Source organism: Rhinopithecus bieti, unplaced genomic scaffold (assembly GCF_001698545.2).
Source record: "Rhinopithecus bieti isolate Rb0 unplaced genomic scaffold, ASM169854v2 scaffold_3527, whole genome shotgun sequence".
NCBI classification, from domain to species: domain Eukaryota; kingdom Metazoa; phylum Chordata; class Mammalia; order Primates; family Cercopithecidae; genus Rhinopithecus; species Rhinopithecus bieti.
Window position 1 is genome coordinate 3,532,763 of NW_016804488.1, and position 23,497 is coordinate 3,556,259.

General features: G+C 43.5%; 1 protein-coding gene across 7 annotated transcripts in view; it reads right to left on the reverse strand.

The window, feature by feature from the left end:
- The window catches only part of COBL (cordon-bleu WH2 repeat protein), a 294,288-nt gene that overhangs the window by 28,302 nt on the left and 242,489 nt on the right, over positions 1 to 23,497 (reverse strand). For all 7 annotated transcript variants that reach the window (XM_017868611.1, XM_017868606.1, XM_017868609.1 and 4 more), the window contains one exon: positions 3,126 to 3,435. In XM_017868611.1, coding sequence (XP_017724100.1) covers positions 3,126 to 3,435 — 310 coding nt within the window. The remainder of the gene's footprint in view (positions 1 to 3,125; positions 3,436 to 23,497) is intronic.

Consider the following 23,497-nt stretch of genomic DNA (forward strand, 5'->3'; position numbering starts at 1 on the left):
TTCTATGAAATTCCCCTACCCTCCAAAACAAAAAACAAAACCAAAAGCAAAAGACTATAGTCATTCCATGCAAGGGCAGCGTCAATCCCAACTCTTGGGCAAATAACCCAGCATCACAGCCAGGGCTAAGGGGCTCAGAGAGCATCTTCATCCTCATCTGACTGATGAGCTGACCACAACCTGGCGAAGGAAAGTGATTGTCCAGGGCAATTCATGGTGCCCCCATTTCCTAAACTAAGGGCAGTAGTTCTGACAATGGGTACTACTTATGATATATGCAACGTGCATGGTATCATCTGTGCTGGGCTTTTCACAGGCTCATGACAACTCTGATAGATAGGTGGCATATCCGCACTGTGTATGATCAAAAGGTAATGCTTGGCAAAATTAAGTGGACTCTTAAAGGCCAAACAGCTAGTTAGTGGTGGTGAGATTCCATTGTAGGTCTATCCGATGGCCAAACTCCCTCCCTCCCCACCACAGTACTCTCAAATTCAGTGGCACCCCAGAGATGAGGGCAGGAAAACATGCCGTGTTCCCTGTTTGCATAAAGCATCAGGTTCCAAAGACTCAATGATTATCCTGGCTGTGGCCACAGTCAATATTAACCCTCATTATTTGGATAGAAATCAGCAAGATTTTATATCAACGGTCAGCACCAGCAAAGCAAACAATGAGTCCTATGCGCAGCATCCCTCGGGGTGCAGAGTAACGCATGTCTGATTAGTTTCAGATGTGGAATGCAAACCTGTGCAATCCCCATGCAAACTGCAGAAAAGACGTGGAGATTACAGTAGAAAGTGATTTTTCTTTATGCTAAATGACTAAAAGAAAAATGCCATAATTTTCCTCTGTTCTCACAGATGTAAACAACACAGGCCAACCTCAGCAAAATGCATCTTGTGTGGGGTAGGCAGGAAGGAACCAATTGCTGCCTTCAAATTTCCTTTCTGATGAAATATAAACTTGGTCTTGGAGTCACCCTTAGAATTGAAGAGCTATACTTTAACGTTATTAGGGAGTGTGTATAACAACATGGGGAACTGGTCATGACAAACTGTTAGGTACAAAGATATATAAAGTATTATTGATAAGACAATTACACTAACCAGATACAGATTTGTGTGTTCATATGAATAGGGTTGGAACAAAACCTGAAAAACATATTATAAAAGTATTCATTCATTTTGGTGACTGGCTTATGAACTATTTCTTTAAATCATTTTACCTTCTTTCCTTTTTTTTTTCTTTTTCTGGGATGGAGTCTCACTCTGTCACCCAGACAGGAATGCAATGGCGCGATCTCAGCTCACCGCAACCTCTGCCTCTAGAGTTCAAGTGATTCTCTTGCCTCAGCCTCCTGAGTAGCTGGGACTACAGGCAAGTGCCACCATACCCAGCAAATTTTTGTATTTTTAGTAGAGATGGGGTTTCACCATGTTGGCCAGGTGGGTCTTGAACTCCTGACCTCAGGTGATCCACCCACCTTAGCCTCCCAAAGTGCTGGGATTATAGGCTTGAGCCACTGCATCCAGCCCATTTTACCTTCTTTCTGTTAACATTTCCATAGTATTTATTTGATGAATTCTTGAAGTTATCTAAAAGATGAAAAACATTGGCGGGCTGAAGAGAATCAACATGCCTTTCTATATAAGAATAAAGAAAGGAATCCTGACAGTGTGGTGTTGGTACAGAGATGGACAAATACACCAGTGCTATGGAAAGAGCGCTGGAACAGAACAACGTGCACATGGACACTTGATGTCTGACCACAGTGGGGATAGGAATCAGTGGGAAAAAATAGATCCTTCTTCACATCACACCCCAAAATAAACCCCAGGTATAGGAGAGCCCAAATGTGAGAATGCAGTTTTACAAGAAATTCAGACTACCTTTAGTCTTTCAGGGTACAGGAAGGATCTCTTAAATAGGCAAAGATTATATACATCTGAGAGAAAAAGGAAAAACGAATACTAAAATGTGAAGACAATCATTGTATAAGAAAAGAAAACACAGTTAGGTTGGAGCCACAGACTTAGAAATGTTCCATGTGCAAATAACTGACAAAGGAGAATTTAATAACCAAAAAAAGTAAACATAACAATTTTTAATTGAATTCAATTTTTTTTGAGACAGAGTCTTGCTCTACTGCCTAGGCTGGAGTGCAGTGGTACAATCTCAACTCACTGCAACCTTCACCACCTGGGCTCAAGTGATCCTCCCATCTCAGTCTCCAGAGTAGCTGGGACTACAGGCACGTGCTACCACGCTCAGCTAAGTTTTAAATTTTTTTTGTAGAGAAAAGGTCTCACTATATTGACCATGCTGGTCTTGAACTCCTGGGCTCAAGCAATCCTCCTGTTTCAACCTCTCAAAATGCTGGGATTATGGGCATGAGCCACCATGCCAGGCCAAATGTAGCATGTTTTTTAAAAGGGCAAAGGCTATGAAAAGGCAATTAATACAAGACCCAAATTGCTAATGAACAAATGACAAGATGCTCATCCTTCCTAATCAGAGAACTGTAAATGAAAGCTACATGAGAAGCCATCTGACGCCTACACGTTGGCAAAGCTCAAGATGTCTACTGATCTTAAATACTGGCATCGGTGTGCAACAAGGGGACCTTGCAGACACTGGGGGGCCTGCCAACTGCATGAGCATTTCAGGTATCCCATAAAGCTGAAGATGAGTCTCTTTCCTGTCAGTTTCCCCTTCTAGAAAAGTCTCTACATGTAAATGGAGACATATGTTTCTTGTTCATCGTTTCTAGCCCTGAAAAAGTAGAACAATCTAAGTGCTCATTATCAGGAAAATGGGTAAATAAATGAATGAACAACACAGATATCATCACGGATAAATCTTACAAACACGTTGAGTAGAAAAATATACTTAAGGGTATGGTGCCAAAGCAAACAAGTCACTCTTACACAGTCTTTGTAAGTTACTGCAGATATACAGACAGCACAGAGACATGCCTGAGAGCAGCTGCCGTGAATCAGGGTCGGGGCCCTGGTGCAGAGCAGATTGTGATAGCACGTGTTGGATCCCGTGACAAAAGACACTCTTTAGAGACACAGATGTGGCTGTGACTTCCATCCCCACCCGTCCTTCCCATGACTCACCTCAGATGTGAGTTCTCAAAGCCATTCTTCTCCCACAAGGGGCTCTTCTGGGGACCCAGGTCTGGGGTTCCAGCGAGGTCCTGGTCACTGCAGTCTTCCTGGTCTGTGGCCCACTTGTCTTTGTATTTCATGCTGTCCTGCTGTGAGTCCAGAGAGACGATGTCTGAGGGGGAACTCATCACTCCCGAGTCCTCGGTCGTGTCCTCCGACGCAAAACAGCTGCCAACTGACACGGTCTCCTCCGCCTCTGACAGCACCTGTGGGACTCCATCTGGGCTGCAGTGGCTGCCAGACCCCAGGGGCAGGCTTACTGGACAAGACACGGTAAGGACAGGTCAGCCCAAACCACTCCGGGGTCCATACTGCCTAGCAAGTGTGACATCAGTGTGTTGGCCCCACTCTAAAATTTCGGATTCAGGGTGCTCAAAATAAAGGAAGACCCTCATTCAAATGCTGCTGAATACTCTTGAAACATTTTAACTCAGAGGGAGTCATTTGTGTAAGATTGAGAGCAAAATTTTCCCTTAAAAATCAGTATTTGATTAATTAGCCTTTTACATTGGTCTCCTTTCTATGGCTATGGGCAAGCACATTTAAAAATTCAAACTAATGACATGTTGAATACAATTGTTTCTAGTCTGACCTTTGGTTTAATGGAACTTGTTTAACCTGAGGTCTTTAGAAAAACATTAACAACAATTAGAGTTTTTGGAAATATAAATAAGCAGACATAAATATCAGTTTGAAAACATCTCACATGTATTTCATATTTGAAATCTGGCCTAGAAGATTCATGGCCCTACTCCCCAGCTTTTGGCTCTCCCTTAATTTTTACATGTGAGGCCAGTTTCTGTGGTTGTGGTTACCTGGCTCCTACGCACTAAATGTGATTTGCTGCAGCAGTTTGGTGAGATGCACAGAGCGGCAACTTGCTCTCCACGCCAAGTTCTGTCAAGCACTAATACTAATGATGGGTAGCACTATGGCCATTCTGCACAACTACCTAGCTATTTGTAGATAGCCACACATTAAGTGTAAATAATGGGAGGTCATTATTTTTCTCTTCCTGAGCTTCTAGATTCCCTAAAATCACAGAAGGCTCTATGCATACAGATGAAGTTTGAAGGACAAAAACACACAACTCTAGCCCGATGTATATTAGAGTTGTTACTGTTTTTTAATAAAAACAGATTTTAAACTTCAAGACACTTCAGGATATATGATCTCAGCACTATTTATGACAGTCCAGGAAACAAGGACTGTGTTTTGTTGCAGTCCCAGTGTATTTTGTTTTAAAGTCATTCTTCCCCTAAATAGTCACTGGATGCCCAAAGTGAATTAAGACTCCTCTAGGAATGCTCACTCTACAAAATCATGCACTGAGAGTGAAGTGACATTACAACTGCACTCAACATCACCAATATTTTAACTGGACAGGAGACTAACAACTTATCAGCAACAAAACCAAAATAAAATCCCATCAGGTGTTGGTTTGAGATTTCAAACAATAAAACAAATGAAAGAACAAAAGTTTAAAAGAATATACATTTCACTAAAGAGCTCCAAAGTAAATAGAATGAAAAAAAAAAAAAAAAAAAGGAATAGTTTAGAGCAGCGCAAATGCACGAGGAGATATGCTGAATGCAGTGATGCTGGTCTGCTGCGACCTCGCTCTTCTAGTTCTCTCCCCAGCTTTTGTGGCCAGACTCTTAATTCAAGACAAATACTGAGAAGAAATGTCACAGTAGCTCCCTGTTTCCCCTCACTCCTCTCTTGCCTTCCCTTTTGCCGCCATCACTGAACAATAAAACCAGCAGGTTTTTTCTGTCTATGTTGTATATAAAAAGTATGACAAGAACAAAACTCTCAGGTCACAGAGGCCTGGATTCACACCCTAACAGAGTAAAGTAATGCTGCTGCCCACAGGGTCCCTATTGCTGAGTGGGTGCCTGAATGTGAAGGGCCCCATGACAGGGCCTGGGGACACAGATTTCCAATCCAAGCATGTGGGCTCTCTGGCACTCAAAGCTTCTGAAGGGACAGACACGTACACAAAGAATGACAATGCTGTATGGTCACACCAACTCTCGGTGTGCTCCCATAGGCAGAGTGTGGCATGCCAGACTGAGCGAGGTGGTGGCACACAATAGGGGCCACACAAATGCTGGTTTAGCCTGGCTTATCCTCTTCCCTCTCCAGGGATTATCACTCAGGTGTGAAGTGGCCTGGACAAATGTGCCCCTGCTAGCCCTCTGCTGCCAGGCCCCTTGGAGAGGGCCCTCAGAGCACCTGGTACATGCCCTCTGGAGGCACAGAACACACTGCAGGGCAGAGGGACTCTAACCCGCCTCCATCCCTTCTCTAGCCAGTTATAAAGATCAGGAATGCTTGTCTGATCATACATATATATTCCTCAGAAGTTTTGAGGCAAAAGAAAAAAAAAGTTGAGAGCCTGTGGTCTAAATTAAGCCACCTGCAAAGCCTTAAATCAACATGGAGTGAGAGGTCACATATTTGGTGCACACATGTGTTAAACCATTTACAAAATGACTAATGCGAGTGCTATTACCAGAGCTCCCCTTTTGCCCAGGCCAACTCTCCTGCTCTCCATGTGGATAATCTTCCCATGGCCTGTGTGGCCTGGCCACAGCCCTGTGACACCATTCATGCCATTGGTGCAGAAGCAGGCAGGGGGGCTCTGCTCTCAGGAGGTTTACCTGCGTCTAGGGAGAAGAGTGGCACAGGAATTGAAAAGACAACTGTCTAAATGCTGGGAGGAGAGGGAACATGGGTGCAAGGCCTTCTGCCAAAGGGGTGGGACCCGACCAGGCAGACCTCCCCACAGTGATGCTGGCACCTGCTCGGAGTATAGGGTGGGGCAGGCTGCGGCCAAGGGGGAGCACCTGCAAAGGCTTTGAGGAGGGTGATGGTGGCTGCGTGGGGAACTTCCTGGAGAAGCTTCCTGGTGAGCTGTCAGAAAGAGCACAGATCTGAAGAGAAGGGGAGATATTTCTGTGAAGCCCCAACCTGGGTTGGCGTGAGTTTTCAGGCAATTTCTGATCACTCCTTTCTGAGGTCTGCTCTGTCCTGGGCATCTTTTGTTTGGAATCAGACACGCCCATCTCACTCATCCTGCCCCCACCCCACATCTCTTTTCTTCCTTTGGCTGGTTCCGATGATTAACCCCATTAACTGTAACATGTTTTGACAATTTCTGAATGAGATAATGGTGCAGGAGACTTTTTTATTTTTTTTTCTTCATCAATGCTAAACGGAAACTCAGAACATAAAAGGAAAACGTGGAGCTGCTTGGGCTGCATCGAGGTTGGGGGCCCAGGTCCTGTCCTCCAGATCCTGTGTGTGTCCCATTTCCCACCCTCTCTCCAGCCCCTGAGGGGCTTGCCTAGAGCCAGCGGTCCAGGGACCCCAGCCTGAAACCCAGGGTCAGCAGGAGGAGGGCTGAATTAAGAGCCCAAATTGCGCTCTGAACAATCCCCTTTCCCCTCTCTGTAAAATAAGCAGTTGGTTCTGACGGGCTCTAAAATCCCTTCTAGAACTGCAGTCTTTGAAATGCCAAATCAAAATATAGGATGTAAACACCCATTTTTACAACTGACCAGTGACTAATTAGGAATCTTTAAAAGGAATACAACATTGGCTTTGTCCTTTCTGCTATATTCTGTCGTCCCTGAGAGGGTAAGTCATTATTTTTGAGTTAATTAATGCACTGGCAGCTTTGCTATTCTCTTAAGGCATGAACAACCTTTTGAACTAAAAGTTATTACTGCAGGATTTTGCAAATGTGAAAAAACACACTTACTTTGTCTTTAGCAGAAGCCTAATATAAATTCATGATTTAATTCTCTTCTAAATGAATAGCCACAGAGTCTAAGTAAGGAGTATTAACCCTTCTATTGTCCTCCACCTAAATTATATAATCAGAGGCCATTACATATCTCTGAATGAGCTTTGGTAAATTCTTCAGCTCAAGCATAAAGAAGAAAATGCTAACTTAGGGCTAGTAGTTCCTCATGTTGAACACAATTATTCTCAGTTCGGTACTAGTTTTTCTTTTACAGAGTCAGCAAAGATAATTCCATCACTAAATCTAAGTATCTTCCAAGTAATTTTGGAACGGATTCGTTTTTATTGTTTTATTAAATGCAAATTAAAGATCTTGTGTCCTATGATATTGCTTTTTTGTGGTTCATTAAGAAAGAAGATTTCTCAAGAGCCAGTTTCACCAAATGTATATGGCCCAGAGAAAATGTTTCAAAGAAAGAAAAGCTACCTTGCCACCTCACACTGCTGCCTGTGGGTTCCACAGCCACTCACAACCAATAAGCAATGCTGCACTTCATCTTAACCTGTGCTTTGTTCTCCATGTTTTAGGCACTTGGAAGAAAGGGAAAAATAACATGAAGTGCTTCTGAACTAGTGATACAAACGGACATAAAGCATTTCAATAATTTGGGGGGGTGGGCACGTGCAGTGGCTCATACCTGTAATCCCAGCATTTTGGGAGGCTGAGGTGGGCAGATCACTGAGGCCAGGAGTTTGAGACCAGCCTGGCCAACATGGCAAAACCCCATCTCTACTAAAAATACAAAAATTAGACAGGTGTGGTGGTGGGCACCTGTAGTCCCAGCTACTCAGGAGGTTGAGGCAGAGAATCGCTTGAAGCTGGGAGGCGGAGGCCGCAGTGAGCTGAGATCTCACCACTGAACTCCAGCCTGGGTGACAGAGCAAGACTCCACCTTAAAAATAAATAAATAAATGGAAATTTTTGTTTTGCATATCCCTCCAAATAATTTTGAACAATCATGCATCTCCTTCCATTTTTCACTGATATCTGAAAATTTCCATCACGAGTTCAGTTGGTTGCAAGAGATGTACATTTTAATTGTGTTGTAAGTATTCATATTTTACAAATAAATATTTTGCCATTTAAAAATATAAACAAACGAATCTGGATATCACAGTATTTTCATGCCCAGCCCCCTCCACGTAAAAATGAGTAAATGAGTTCTTCCTTTAATAGGCAGAGTTTTAGAGCATGTCTCTTCTTCCTTGAACTTATTTCCATTTCAATACCTAACAAAATCTCATCCTAATTGAATGTACTTTATGCTTGAGTTTTTTTTCATTCATCAAGCCTCTTTGTATAAAATATGTATATAAGTTAAAATGTAATTTTTATTTCCCCTAACCATAAGGCAGTTGTATTAAATTCCATTGTATACTGTTATCCTTGCACTAATAGAAAACAGCAAACCAAAATTACATAAATGTTCTAGAAACTTTGACATTTGTTAAGCAAAAAGGTAAAATATCATTTGGAAATGCATTTCATAAGTGAGTGAGGCTTTTCCAATTAATTCCTTAAAAATGACTGGATTACTTATTGCTAGCATGAGGCAGGGTTTGGCATAAATTCAAGTCTATTTTTCATCTTACAGATATGAGCACTAGGCAAAGCTTGTCACATACGAAGGTAAATTAAGGGACTTTTGTTATAGTTACATCATTCCATTAGGTTTTTAAAACTTTTCCTCTAACATATGTCAATAATCACTTAATTAGTCTGTCACAAAAATTATTCTTAATGATCTATAATCTGATAACTCAATTAGATCCTTTGTCAATTTGGTTGGAAAGAAAATTGGGAAACCACCTGATGTTCAAAAGATTCGCCACCAACTCATTATTTATCTGCTCGATCCTATACCAATATTTCCATTTGCTCTCTTGTTTGAGGTCGGGAATAAGGTTTCCCCATCTCAGGAAAGTGCATCCCAGTGAGATTCCTGATAGGTGAGGGGTATGTCTGTCTTTTATGAGGGAGAAGGCAGGTATCTGTAAAACTGGCATTGGGGAAAAAGACTTGGAATGATGCTGGTCATGGGTGAATTCTCAGGCACATGAATTCCAGGAAAGAATACATGTGGAAGTATAACATTTGGAAGTGGATTCCCTTGGAGAGTCCTGGTGTTCTCCCAGAAGAATGTATACCCTAGTTTAAACCCACCAATGTACACAATACATTTCAGTCAATTTAAGAGTTGAGATGGTGGGATTCATGGACAATACCACAGGAATATAGAAGTGGTCGCTCATTCTAATTAGAGGAGACAGGAAAGCGACCATTGGACTGTGTCTGAACACAAGCATGACTTTGGCAGGCAGAGGACAGTTGGGTCAAAAGATGGGAAAAAGCAGAGAAATGCCAGGCTGCATGGGAAACATCAAATACTGTTGAGTGGTTGAAATCCCTAGTGTCTGTGTGCACACACAGGGTGCAAATGTTCAGGAGGCATGGTTTGGAGGCGCTGAGTTTAGGATGTGCCTTTGAGAGACCCTCTGCCACCAGCATTATATAGATTCTGCTGTGAGTATGCACCTCAAACTTCGTTCCCCTCTTTTTCTCTAACTGATTCCCTAGGCACAGTTTCCTCCAAGTGAAGTCTGCCTGTTCATTCCTTGTCAAAATCACAGCCTCTTTAGTTTGATGGGCACCATTTCCTAACATTTTATATTAAGGCCCTAGTCAAAAATGCCACAGACCTGGGCTCCTCAAAGACATTCTATGATGAAGGTAATCAGTTGACTCCAGAACACTGCAATATACACATATACATTTTTATCTCTTCAAGAAGGCAAGATAATGAAGGTTTGAAAAACATTTATGGATCTAAAATTAGACCTGGATTCTCTTAAGAGTCAAGTGATGTATTCTTGCTATCAGTCAGCTCCTATTTCTTCACTATCTGAATCAAACTCTAGTCCTAGGATCCTAACGTGCCTATTAGAGTCCCTGGGCAGAGAAAGTTCCAAGTTATTCCACTGTAGGACACAATTGCTGTTCTTTTAAAAACATATAATAAACAGCTGTTGTTTTTCTCTGCCCACTACTCTCACTCTGTTTGTCACTCTCACTCTTGCAGGTAACCAATTTATCATATCTGGGTGAGACTATCTGCCCTTAACTATTCCCCTAGGACAATGTTATGTCCAAAGATGAGTATGTGTCACATGCTGGACCAATCAAAGTCCTTCTCAGCACCTTGGGTATTCAGGAAGATGGTCCAATTGGGCTGGAATAAATGGATTGGTTATAAGTTTTGGATAAATGGCTGCCATTTTAACCAGCACAGGGAAGAACTTATCCACGGATTGGAGAAGAACATACTTCTAAGACAATGATTCAGCTCCTGGACCCAACCATGTCCACAATAAAGATGAGTCTCTTGGAAGTGCCAGTTATGTGAGCTAAAAATCACCACAAAATGCATAACTGTTCAAGACGTATTTCTGAGAACTGAGGAGTCCTGTCTAATAAATGTCTAAATTTCTTTGATTTTGCACATATATCTATGTAACATTATGGTATTTCTATTATAGGAACCTTTATTTTATATTACATATTAAATTGTACAGCTACATACATGTCTTTCCTTTTCCTAGATTTATTTTCCATTGTTTGGATTATATACTTTAGTATAATCTAACTTAGGAGGGTATACTCTCAAAGTTCTCTTGCATCTGAAGGCTGGCTCAATTTAATTCTCATCCTTGAATACCAGTATACGGCTAAACCAAAGGAAGGTTCAGATGAAAACCCTTCTTGAAGACTGTCTTCTCAGCTCCTCCGTTTTCTAGCATCTTGTATCACAGATGAGAAGGCATATGTTCTCATGATTTGTTTACAGCTATACATAACCCCTCTCTAGAAGCTAGTAACATTTTATCTGTGGAGTTTTAAAATTTTTACCTGAATGTGTCTAAATGTGCACATTTCTAAAGATGTGTATTTAATTTCCAAGAATGTTTTGATGCTTATTTGTTTTTCAGTAATAGCCTGCCCTTATTTTATGTATGTGATGATCTACTGAAATTTTCTGAGGCAATGACTAAAAGTATTTATTTTAAAGTTTTGTTCTATTTCCTAACTTAACTCTACTTCCTTTGGAGTAAATTTCTCTGATCACCTTGTCCTCTCATGCATTAAAAACACAATTGTCTACCTAGTCGTGGCATCTTTCCTGTGTTTAAATGGGGGTGTCAGCAATGGTATGGAGTGAATTTCTTTGCCACATGTGAATATTGCTGTTTCCTTACTATGGATCAGAAAGCCTATCAACAGCAGTCATGGATGCGGTACATGAACCAGGACTGGACTAAGTGAAATTCCACAGGGACAGAGACAGACGCTTGCATGCTGGGGTGAGGATTCAATTTTGATAGGGTGGTCAGTTTTTCTCTGTAGCCACAATGCTGGCTTTGGCTGATGGTGCTGAGAATCAGTTCAGCCACCCTGAAACTGAAGTTTCATTTTGTTTTAATGTGCTTTTTTTGTTTCTAAGCAAATAGTTAAACAGGATTCCTCCTCTATGCCACTGTCATGGACTTCAGGAGTAGTCTAAAATATTACACTATTGGCTAATTTACTATCAGATAGTATAGCTCAACACTGATATTTGCAAACCAAATAATGGTAGTTGGGTTTTGACATTCTGCAGTGTTCAAATGGATAATATTTATCTACCTCCTTATTTAATCCACATGCCCCCTGAAGTGTGGATATTATTATTCCTATTTTGCAAATTATAAAAGAAGCCCCAACCAACAAATTATGTCACCTCTCCCTGAGGGTACGTGTTGCAGAAACACTCTGCTCAGCTTATAAAAGGGGCAAGTTTATTCAAACATCACAAAAAACCCACATGGTAGGCAGGAGTCAAATTAAGGTTCTTTAACCAACGTGTTACATGAATCTTACTGAGTGTATCTGCATTTAGACTTTTCTAAGCCGAAAGATTTTCTACCATGTTCTATGTAACAAATCTTGGATCCATTTATCTGGGAATCTCAACATATTTGAAACCATTTCTTGAGGAAAAAACCTTCAGTCCTTTTTTACACATTTCTGGGGCCTAACCTTTGAGGGAAGTGTGGGGCAGTAGATGGCCATCCCCGCTGGCAAGAACAAAACTGGTGTCTTAGTTTTCATTGTCAAAATAGAAACTGTCTCCAGGTTGTCTAGTCTATTAAAACACATAAATTTTATTTAACCAATGCCTCAGAAAGAGAGGTTCAGGGACCTGCCAAGGTGCCAAGGGACTCAATCTCAAATTGACTATGCTTTGGGTCTATTATGAAGCAAAGGTGAGTCAGCCACCGTCTGAGATGGGCAACCTAAGAAAAATGCCATCCCTCCTTCTGCTGCTTTCTTCCAACTTCTATCCTTTTATCATCAGAACCCTAGAGAATAAAGTCTGTGGCCTACTTTTACTTAGCTTTCCATAACACACTGTTCATCCATCACTCTGGATGTAAATTTCATATAAAAATGACCAAATTATTAAATAAATGAGTGCTGTTTGATGCAGCATCCTCTCTGATCCCTTTAGCCTTGTTTCCCAAGAAGGCAGGACCGAGTTGTGCCTTTGTGGCTGCCTTTAACTGCATTTTCTCCTCCCTTTCCCTTCCCAGCACACACATTTCTGAGCTCCCCTAGTGTTTACTTCTAGCCACTTAAGGAAAATGTAGGTTTCGAAAATAGCATTAATTAATATATTTTATTTCCAATCATTTAAAATAAAATTATTCCTTTTCTAGACTTTTCTAATTTGAATAATATTGACACAAAAAGCTGCCTCCAATCCCCTTTGAAATTCACTGTGATTTAACTAAGAAATAAAATAGATCTCTATGGATATAAGAGAGGAAAGGAGTCAGACCATCCTCTTGCCTGACAGGCAGATGGCATCTTCTGGGCAAGCTGTGTGCCCTGTCCTGTGCTGCCCTCAGGGACCCAGGCTGACCCTGTTCAAATGGGCACTTGGAGTTCAGGGCATCTCACCCAGTCAGGAAGGCTTCCTCAAGCTGGCACACTGTGCAATGTAAATTCTTGATAATACAATCAATATTTAGTATGCAATAACAGAAAAGAGCATTCTTTGACAAAAGCTAAGAATCCAGATGTCTGAGCCTCACCTCTTGCATGCTGAAGAACAGACAACATTACAGGTCACTTTCTGTAAGTCAGAAAAGATGTCCGAGTGCGCTGTAATGCCACCCTGTAATGCCAGTCATTCCAAGTGCCCGTCCCTGTGCCTCACCTGCCCCCAAGAGGTGCCTCCCCACCTGGCACAGGGCCCCTCGGTCGGGCCCAACCAATCTTAGCTTCTCGTCTTCATGTCTCTGCTCCTCCTTCCCTTGTACCTAAAAGTGGAGGTTGGTGGTGACAGACAAAATTGTCACTGTTCCTCTGCAATGCAACATTTTATTAGGTGTCTTAAAGAAAAATTACAACATAAAAAGAGCTGGGCACAGTGGCTTACACCTGTAATCCCAGCACTTTGGGAGGCCAAGGTGCGTGGATGACTTGAGGTCAGAATTTGAGACCAGCCTGGCCAACATAGTGAAACCCTGTCTCTACTAAAAATACAAAAATTAGCTGGAAGTGGTGGCGTGTGCCTATAATCCCAGCTACTCGGGAGGCTGAGGCAGGAGAATCGCTTGAACCAGGAAACAGAGGTTGCAGTGAGCTGGGATCGTGCCGCAACTGCACTCCAGCCTGGGCGACAGAGTGAGACTCTGTCTCAAACCAACAAAGAACACATAAAAAGGAAACTCTGCTTTTTTTTTTTTTTCTTTTCACATAAATTACAAACTTCTTTTTTGGCCAGTTCTTTTACTTCCTTATGGACGACTTCTTAAATTTTGCCATCTATAAAAATCTATTGAGTTTGTGACATTTGCACTGGGTTGGCCCCACAGTTCCGTCTTGCTGTCCAGGCCTCTTCACGCTCCTTGGGGGCAAAGGACTCTTCATGGGCCTTCCTCATATGGGTGCTGGGCTTGTTGGGAGATGGCCATGTTTCTGAAGAATTGAAGCTACTGTAACGCTTTTTCTCTTCTGACTGCCTGGCCTGGAGAGGAGTGAATTTCTGATGTTTTTTTTCCTCCATGGTATCTCCCTGCAGTGGGGACTGCTGTGGGCCCCATTCCCCTCTGCCGCTTGGCCAGGGACCTTGCGCCTGCTCGGGACAAGGCAGGCCCCAGATGACTAAGACCAGCCCCAGCCTCCTCAGAAGCCCCCAGCATCTCAGCTCTCCCTCATGCTTCTGTTTTATGATTTCCTTCTCATTTTCTGTGCAACATAAAGCTTGGCTATGCATTTACAATGATGTCCATCACAGAAACCCAGGCTTTCAAGATGCTTGATAGCAGAAGGGGTTTTCGGGGCATATCACCCACGATATGGCTGGAAATATAAGAAAATGGAACTTGCTTTTAATGTAAAATATCTGTTTCCTTTCCACAGCCTTCCTTGTTTCAGCAGAGAAGGTTGTCCGCTATCCAGGATCCAAACCTTTCTTCCCTGGAGCAGCCTGGAGAGTTGAGGGGACAGATGGGAAGCCAGGAGAGAGGGGGTCAAGGGCACAGGTTCAGAGAGAAGAGGACTTGCAGATATGACCCCAGGGTTGGCTACTGCACCCATCTCCAGCTGGAGTTCTCAGAACATGTCCTTCTCTTTCCTCTTGAAAGTCCTCATCTTCCTGCAAGGATGGCTCAGGCCCTCCCTCCTCCATGAAGTTAGCATCTCCAGGGGCCCCAGCCCGCATCCTTCTTGGACTTGCAATGCCCATGCCACTGCCACTCTTTTCTGTTGCACTAATAGTGTGTCCTTCCAGCTCGGTGCTCAGCCCCTCAAGGGCTGCAGGAAACTCAAACTCATCTCTTAATGTCCTCATCCACAAGGCCGAATTCCTCTCTCTAAGGACTCAGTGAAGATTAAACGAGACAGCACTTATGAAGGAGCTAGCAGGGCACAGGGTCAATGCTCAGTAATGGTAGCTAAAATTATCACAGGTGCTGGGCCTAGCTGCCTGGCTGGCCATAAACATCCTAAGTTCTCTGAGAAGATGATGGTCTAATACTTGGCCCGTGTCAGAATCCCCTGGAGGGCTTGTTAAAATAGAGATTGTCCAGACCCCATACCCCCATGAGTTTCTGATTCAGTGGGGCTGGGGTGGGCCCAGGGGTGCATGTTCCCAGGTGCTGCTGCCGGTCAGCCTGGGCCACACGTGGGAGGGCTTCCTTCGTACCTCCCCCAGGGTTCCTGGCCAGCCAGCTTTCTCCCCTTGCTGGGCTGCAGGTGAGAACCACCTACATTTAAGCTTTGTACTCCATGTAGCTTTCTGTCATCATCTTACTGAAACCTATTCCCTGCAATAATTCAAAGACAGCTGTCTCCAACAACAGGCGCTGGAGTTAATGGACAACCAGTCTCAAAAAGTCACATTCAGTCCCTGCTCTCAAAAGGCAGGAGTATTTGCCTTTTTCTAAAATTAGCAGATTCCATTTCCCATCTCAGTGCTCTTCACATGTCTCCTGTTTCATGGGAACTTGTCCCAAAATGCCCTCAACAAAGTTACAAGTGACATTTTCCTTCAGACAGAAGTGGAGCTGAAATAATTACTTGTGGAAGCTATAATAGAATAGTTTCACAAAGACAGAATGAGGAAACTACTTACAAAAATAAAACACATTCCAAATGCTTGTAAACTATGTCAAAAACAAAGAGCAAAGAAACAATATGGGGGCGGTGCATGATGAAGTTGGGGGCAGGAGGAAGAGCAGGGGTAGGAAAGCTGAGCAGGGTAGGGGTGGTACAGCCTGAGTGTAAGCAAATGGGATCCTGAGATGCTGGAGAAAACAGAGGAGAGGCAGCAAAGAGCCTCCATGTCCCAGGTGTAAAAGGGCTGTCAAAAGGCTAGTGAGAGTTGCCTGTAATGTCACCAGGGGAAATGAGCCCTCATCAATGGCAGCATTGAAGCCTGAGTCTCCAAGGATCACCTGTCTGGTGTCTCTGCATCAGTGCCTCCATCTGCAACCTCAGGGCATTAGTTTCCTCGCCAGTTGGGTTATTTTTGCCTTATTAGTTATTTGTACCAATTGCCTGAAGTTTCGGTCAGATTAAATAGCAAAGACTGTAAAGACAACTAATTTAAACTGTTACCTGAAGTTCTGGACTAAGGAATAAAACATATCTTTTAATATTGAAAAGATACTCTAATACAGGCTTGTTCCAAGATGAGTTCTCTTCTGAGTATTTTTAGAAATCACACAACGCTAACATACCATTAAAAGTGAGTGGAGAAAAGCGAAATGACTAATAACTATGCTTGTATACAGTGCTCTCCCAACACACACACACACACACACACACACACACACACACACACACACACAGCAAAAACCATCATAGTAGTCCCACCTTGTTGGAGGTTTTGCTTTCTGCAGTTTGTTACCTGTGATCAACCAAGGTCTGAAGATATTAAATGAACAATTCCAGAAACAAACTCTTGGTTAGTTTTGAATCGTTGTGTCCTTCTGAGCAGCCTGGTGAAATCTGCCATCCTGTGCTGTCCTGCCACGGACAGGAATCCTCCCTTTGTCCAGCAGATCCACACTGTCTCCTCCCCTGCCTGTGAGTCACTGAGCAGTGGTCGTGGTTCTCAGATGGACTGTCTCAGTGTTGCAGAGATTGTGTTCAGGGGCCCTTATCGTACTTAATAATGGCCCCAAAGCACAAGAGTACTGCTGTTGGCATATTGTTATAATTGTCCTATTTCATTGCTAGTCATTATTGCTCATTGTGCCTAATGTAGATATTAAACTTTATCACAGGTATGTATGCATAGGAAAAAAACAGTGCATATATATACACACACACACGTATATATATGTGAATGTATGTGTATATATATGTATATATGTGTATACACACACACACACACATATACACACACACATATATTCAGTGCTGAGGTTTTAGGCATCTACGGAGGGTCTTGAAACATATCCCCCCGTGAATAAGCAGGGGACTACTATACCTAAAAGGTACTCAAATACAGTACAGTAGTCAGCATAAAAGCAATGAAAAGTAACATGATGACTTTCCCCTACAGCTCCCCTCCTGTAGTGCAGCCTGCCTTGGCAATGTACATTGGCTTGTAACAGTGATAAGATCAGCATCAGGGCCCATCATTTTGGGAAACTTGTATAGAATTGTTTCTAGCCTTATCCAAAGTCAACAGACTACACAGCCAGCAAATTAAATGTTTCACACACAAACCACCTGTCTAACTCACAATTATGGTGGCCCAAAATAACTCGGCTTTATTGGCCAGAAAACACACACCTCAGCAAAACCCACCAACACTCAAAATAACCTACATGAGATGCTGGGGCTCCAGCCTTAGGGTTTCAGGGTCTGTCCCAGGGACTGGAAGTTGGGTGCTGTCCCCTTACGAGGCAGGGACCCCATTTTCCCCTCCATGTCCTGAACGGATAGACAGCCACACCCCACCTCTTCCACTCCTCTTATTACAGATACCCTCCTACAATCACATTCTACCAGGGTTTTAAAATTAGGATTATTTTGGTTTTTAAAATGAAGTTTGTTTTCTTTTTCTTTCATATAGAAAGTAAAGGAAAACACAAACATTTGGAAAGAAAATAATCACTTGTCCCCAAGATAACCATGGTTTATATTAGGTTGGTTTTTTTGGTAGTCTTTTTTTAAAGAAGCTTTTTGGATAAATGTAACAAAATTTCTCAAATGTTTGAAGAAAATCAGATACACTGTCTTTCTATGTTTATGTATGCACTTTGTACTCAACAGATTAAAGACACACTTTTCTCCATCTTTGTGTCAATTTAAACAATTATGGGTACAGTGACTCGCATCTGTAATCCCAGAACTTTGTGAGGCTGAGGTGGGAGGATCAAATTATCCAGGCATGGCAGAGCATTCCTGTAGTCCTAGCTACTTGGGAGGCTGAGGCAGGAGGATTGCTTGAGCCTGGGAAATCGAGGCTGCAGGGAGCTACGATTGCACGATTGCACTCCAACCTGGGTGACAGAGCGAGACCCTGTCTCAAAACAAATAAACAACAACAAAAACAACAATACAACCCCCCAAAACAATTACATAACACTGTATGGATTCGACTGTGGTCTCCAGCAAATCAGTGCTTACAGGCTACGGCTTCTCATCTGTAAAAGGGGGATAAGAATAACAGTATTCATTCACTCAGGAGCTTCACGAAGAGGCGTGATGAGGCAGGGAAAGCCTGACAGAGCCTGGACAGCCGGAGCCTGTGAGTGTGGGCTGTTAGAATGAGTCTGATTGCTGCGATTCCCATCTGTTTTCAGCCTACAGGCTGATACGGCAGGTCCTCCAACATCTTTCATTCAACATCATCTTATTATCCCAGGCTGGGGCCGCTGTCTGTGCAGACTGCACCTTCTCGGCAGGTCTGCACGGGTTTTCTCCGGCTGCACTTCTCTCCTCCCATGTCCCCACACTGAGCACGTTAGGGTCACTGGGGTGTCCAAATTGTCCCTATGTGGGTGAGTACAAGTACACCTGCAATGGGATGGGGGCCAGCCCAGGGCTGGTTTCTACCTTAACCCCTGTGCTGCCATGGTAGGCTGCGGCCACCTGTGACCCTGAACTGGAAAAACTGGGTAAATCATCACATTACTTGCTTTAATTAATCCTTCTTAAATGTATGTACAGCTCATACTTATTTCAGTGTTTAATATTAGTAGTGTTTGGTTTTTATTTGGAAGTGCTTTGGTCTTTATTTAGAAGTTTTGTGATGTCTTGGTGACCAGAAATATGTGCTAAGAACTTAACTCGTTTTTATCAGTTGGCCTATGGTAAAATTGGTTTCGTTATCTGTTGTTCTGCATAAAGCTGCGGTTTCCAAAAACCTATCAATGATGTTAAGCGAGGAGGACTTACTGTATAATCATTCATTAGTGGCCACGATCTTTCGAAACACTGGAAATTAAAGAACAAATGTGATTATGTGGGGGCTGCAGAAACTGCAATCTTAAGGCTTTGGGGAACCTTCCCAGGAATAGGAGAGAACGGGGACGGGGTGAGGGGGCCTGAAACACATGGGTTTCTAGAAGGGAGTCGTGGGGTTGTTTGTAGATCAAACAAGCCTGGTCAGGTGGGGGTGGGTGGGAGGGTGAGGGCTGGCCCTGTTAGCATAAACGAGTCCGAGCCAGGCAGGGAGGAGTTAGTAAGGGTACCGTCTCCCAGTTACCCTGCCACTGTTCCCTCATCCTGCTGTCTGCACTAACTCCACCCAGAAATACAGCCAAGATGATTGCCTTCTATGTGATATTCTCCAGTCCCAGTGGGATCTGAAGGTTTTTCTACTTCTTAGCATTACCTACTGTGGCCTGTTTTTTGCTAACTGTTCAATCCTCATCGCACCCCTCACAGGGAGCATGTGGCCCTCCATGCCTGTGTAGGATTGAAATGGAGGCATCTGCTCCCAATTTGTCTTGAATAAACCCTCCATAGGCCCTCCCTTCATGATGGGTCCTGCCGTAAGCTCTGCCGGATGCCTCCACGAGTCGATCTGATCTCGTCTTCAGTGCACACACTTCACTCTGGCTGTCTGACAGCAGTGCCTCCTCCAGGTGTTTTCCAGCACTCCACAGGTCCCTGAGCACATGAACACCAGCCCAGATCTCACAACGAACGGTCTTAACAGGTTGCATTTTCTTCACGGTTATCAAAGCAACCTCTGCAGGAAACTACTTCTTGGGAAGCAAAGGTTCCCACTGGCTTCTCCATCAGTAGCTAACAGAATGTAAGTTCTGCCAAAGTTACTATGTGTAGCTTGATTCACAGAAGGCCTTATCCACTGTCATGGTATTCCACAGAGCATTGCTTCTGATCAAGGAACTCGCTTGATCAGACACAAAGGAGTGCAACAATGAGCCCGTGCATGTAACTCACTGGTCTTACCACGTTCCCCACTACCTTGAAGCAGCTGGTTTGATAGAATAGTAGAGTAGACTTTTGAAAACTCAGTTACAGGGTCAGAGAGGTAGCAATACCTTGTAGGGCTGGGGCAATGTTCTCCAGAAGGTGTGTATGCTCTGAATGACGTCCAATATATGGTGCTGTTTCTCCCACAGGGTCCAGTAATCAAGAGGTTAAAAGGGGAGTGGCACCGTCATTATCCCTAGTGACCTACTAGTAAAGTGTTTTCCTCATGACTTTTATGTTCTGCTGGCTGAGGGATCTTAGGTCCAGAGGAACAAATGATTCCACCAGGAGGCACAACAATGATTTCACTGAACTGGAAGTTAACATGCCACATGGTCAGTTTGGGTTCCTCAGGCTTTTGAGTCAACAGGTGAGGAAGGGATTTATGGTGTTGGCTGGGTGACTGACCCAGACTACCCAGGGGAAAATAGACTACTGCTCTAGAATGGAGGTAAGGAACAGTATGGGATGCAGGAGATCCCTTTGGACTTCCCTTAGTAAGCCCTGCGATAAAGGTCAATGGAAACTACCCCGACCCAGTCCAGCTAGTACCACTAACGGCCCAGACCCTGCAGGAATGATGGTTTGCATCACACCACCAGGTAAAGAACCACAACCAGCTGAGGTGCTTGCTGAAGGCAAGGGGAATACAGAATGGGTAGAAGACATTATAAATATCAGCTGTGATGTGACCAGTTACAGAAATGAAAACAGTAATTGTCAATGAGTATTTCCTTCTCATTTTGTTAAGAATATGTTTGTATGTGTGTGTGTATACATATATGTATATACATAAATACCTTTGTTTCCTTTCCTCTTATTCCCTTAACATGGGACATAAGCGACTTGTATAGCAGTGTCTAATTATTGATAATTTTACATCATAGTATTTTAAGTTACAGGATATCAGGAGAGAGTAAACATCAACTCAAGGACTTTACCTTCTCTTCTGGGAAGGCATGAGTGCATTTTCAGTTGTATACAGGACAGCGGTGTCATGCCAGTTGGAATTGTGACCTAGTTTTGCCTTTCTCTGGAAATTACGATTTAAAGATGTGCACATAGGTGGCAAGTTGGCAAGGGGTGAACCTGCAATGGCTAAGCAAGGGGTGTTCGGATACCTGGTGAAACATTATTTCTGGGCGTGTCTGTGAGGCTGTTTACCAGAGAGATCAGCATTTGAATTGACAGACAGTAAGGAAGATGTGCCCTCATCACTGTGGGTAGGCATCCTATCTGCTGAGGGTCTGAACAGAATAAAAAGGCAGGGAAGGGTGAATGTGTTCTCTGTGTTTGAGCTGGGACACCCATCTCCTCCTGTGCTTGAGCATCAGAGCTCCTGGTTCTAGGGCCTTGAGACTTGGATATAATTTCATCACCAGCTTTCCGGGGTCTCCAGCTTACAGATGGCAAACGGTCAAACTTCTTGGTTTCTATAATTACACAAGGCCATCCCTATAAAAAAAATCTCTCCCTGCCATAGACACACACACACACACACACACACACACTCATAAATATATCCTATTGGTCTGTATCTCTGGAGAAGCCTGACTAATAGAGATTTTGGAATAAATACTCCATTAGGGCTAAACAGTAGGGAGGGTTAAAATAGGCCTAATTTTAAGAAAATCTTCATTATCTTTCTAATGCTTTGAATTTGTTCAGAAAATAAAACATACATTTAGCCATGGTCTAATTATTCATTACTTTAAGTCTACAAAATTAGCTTTCCCAGGATGCAACCCTGATAGCAGATCCAGTGTGGATGTTTGCTGCAGTAAAACACAGTTCATGGCTCCTTCTCTCTCTCTCTCTCTCTCTCTCTCTCTAATTTGTGTCTGTGAGAGGTGGCAGGAGATACATCCAAGGAAACTTGTTTGAAGGTGCAGCTGCTTCCCCAAAGCCTCCATAATCCCAAGCTCTGGGTCATCCCCTGAGTCACAGCACGACTGCAGGGCAAAGGCTTAAGTCAGAGCCATGATGTCCCGGCGCTCAGCTGGCCTGCTGAGACTTGGAGAGAGGCTTCCAATTAACACTGCTGGTTTCTCTGAAGCAGCCAACGAGTGGCCACTCCAAGTGTCTCAACTAAACTGGACCAGTTTAAGACCAGCCACACTGGCTGAAGCATTCCCAGACAACATCACGGCTTATTTACTTGTGTGTTTCATCATCACATGGAAACGTGGGCACTTGCTGATCTGCAGGGGCTGGAGGAGAAAATGATCTTTCCCTTGTCAGCCAGGGGCATGGCTCAACGTGCCATCTGAGGCAGTTCTCATCCTGCCATCTCAGGAGTCGTGCCTGCCAGCATTAGGGACTGCGTCTGCAGGGGGTGGCATGAGCAAGCCTGCTGGTCCCGGCTCGGCTATCCTGGAAGAGGCCCTGAGACACCTGTGGAGAGAGCTGGGGCACACACAGGAGCAAGCACAGTGAAGTCCTGAGTCTTTGACATGCATTTGCTCAGGACTCCAACCCAGCAGCCCCCGAAACAGTGAGAGGCGCTCTGTGCTGCAGGACAGGCACTTCATTTTTACAAGCTGTAGGGGCACATTTTCAGCACTCTCTCAAAGGCAATACACACAGTTCTTAAATTTCCTCAGAAAAAGGAAGAAGACAGAAATTGCTCTGCATCACTTATGTGAGTGTTTGAGGTAGAAAATTAAACGTTTTCTTTCTCACTTTTTTTTTAAGATGGAGTCTCACTCTGTTACTCAGGCTGGAGTGCAGTGGCGCAATCTTGGCTCACTGCAACCTCCACCTCCTGGGTTCAAGCATTTCTCCTGCCTTAGCCTCCCGAGTAGCTGGGATTACAGGCACCCACCACCGCGGCCAGCTAATTTTTGTATTTTTAGTAGAGACGGGGTTTTGCCATGTTGGCCAGGCTGGTTTTGAACTCCTGACCTCAGGTGATCCACCCGCCTCGGCCTCCCAAAGTGCTGGGATTACAGGCATAAGCCACTGCGTCCGGCCTAACATTTTCTTTAAGGGTTGTGTATTTGACAACACAATCCTTATATTTTTCTGACTTTTTAAAAATGAGGGTTTGAATGACTTCATTTCTCCAGTTTGACTGAATCAGGGAACCTGCACCGATCCATCTACAGAGGTCTGCGGACAGCAGCAGGAGGCAGACCGAGGGCCAGGTGTGGCCCCATGAGGACCCTGAGGAAACCTGGCGCCTATACGTGTCTGTAAGAAGTAGCCAGTATGCATCCCACACTTCCTTTCATGCAGTAAAACTGGTGTTGCCTTATCTCTAACTTTTTTAAAAAAGAAGAAGTCAAGATTTTAATGCACAATCTTCTACATTTTAAATTGTGGCTATTTTCATAATAATTAGGATCTGCTGACTCCAACCCAGCAGCCCCCGAAACAGTTCTAAATATTCTATGTGTATTTGCATGTGTAATTCTCAAAAGCACTTTTTCTTTCAATATGAAGAAACTCAGGCACAGAGAAGTTAAGCAAGTTGCCTGAAATCACCCAGTCACAGACCCAA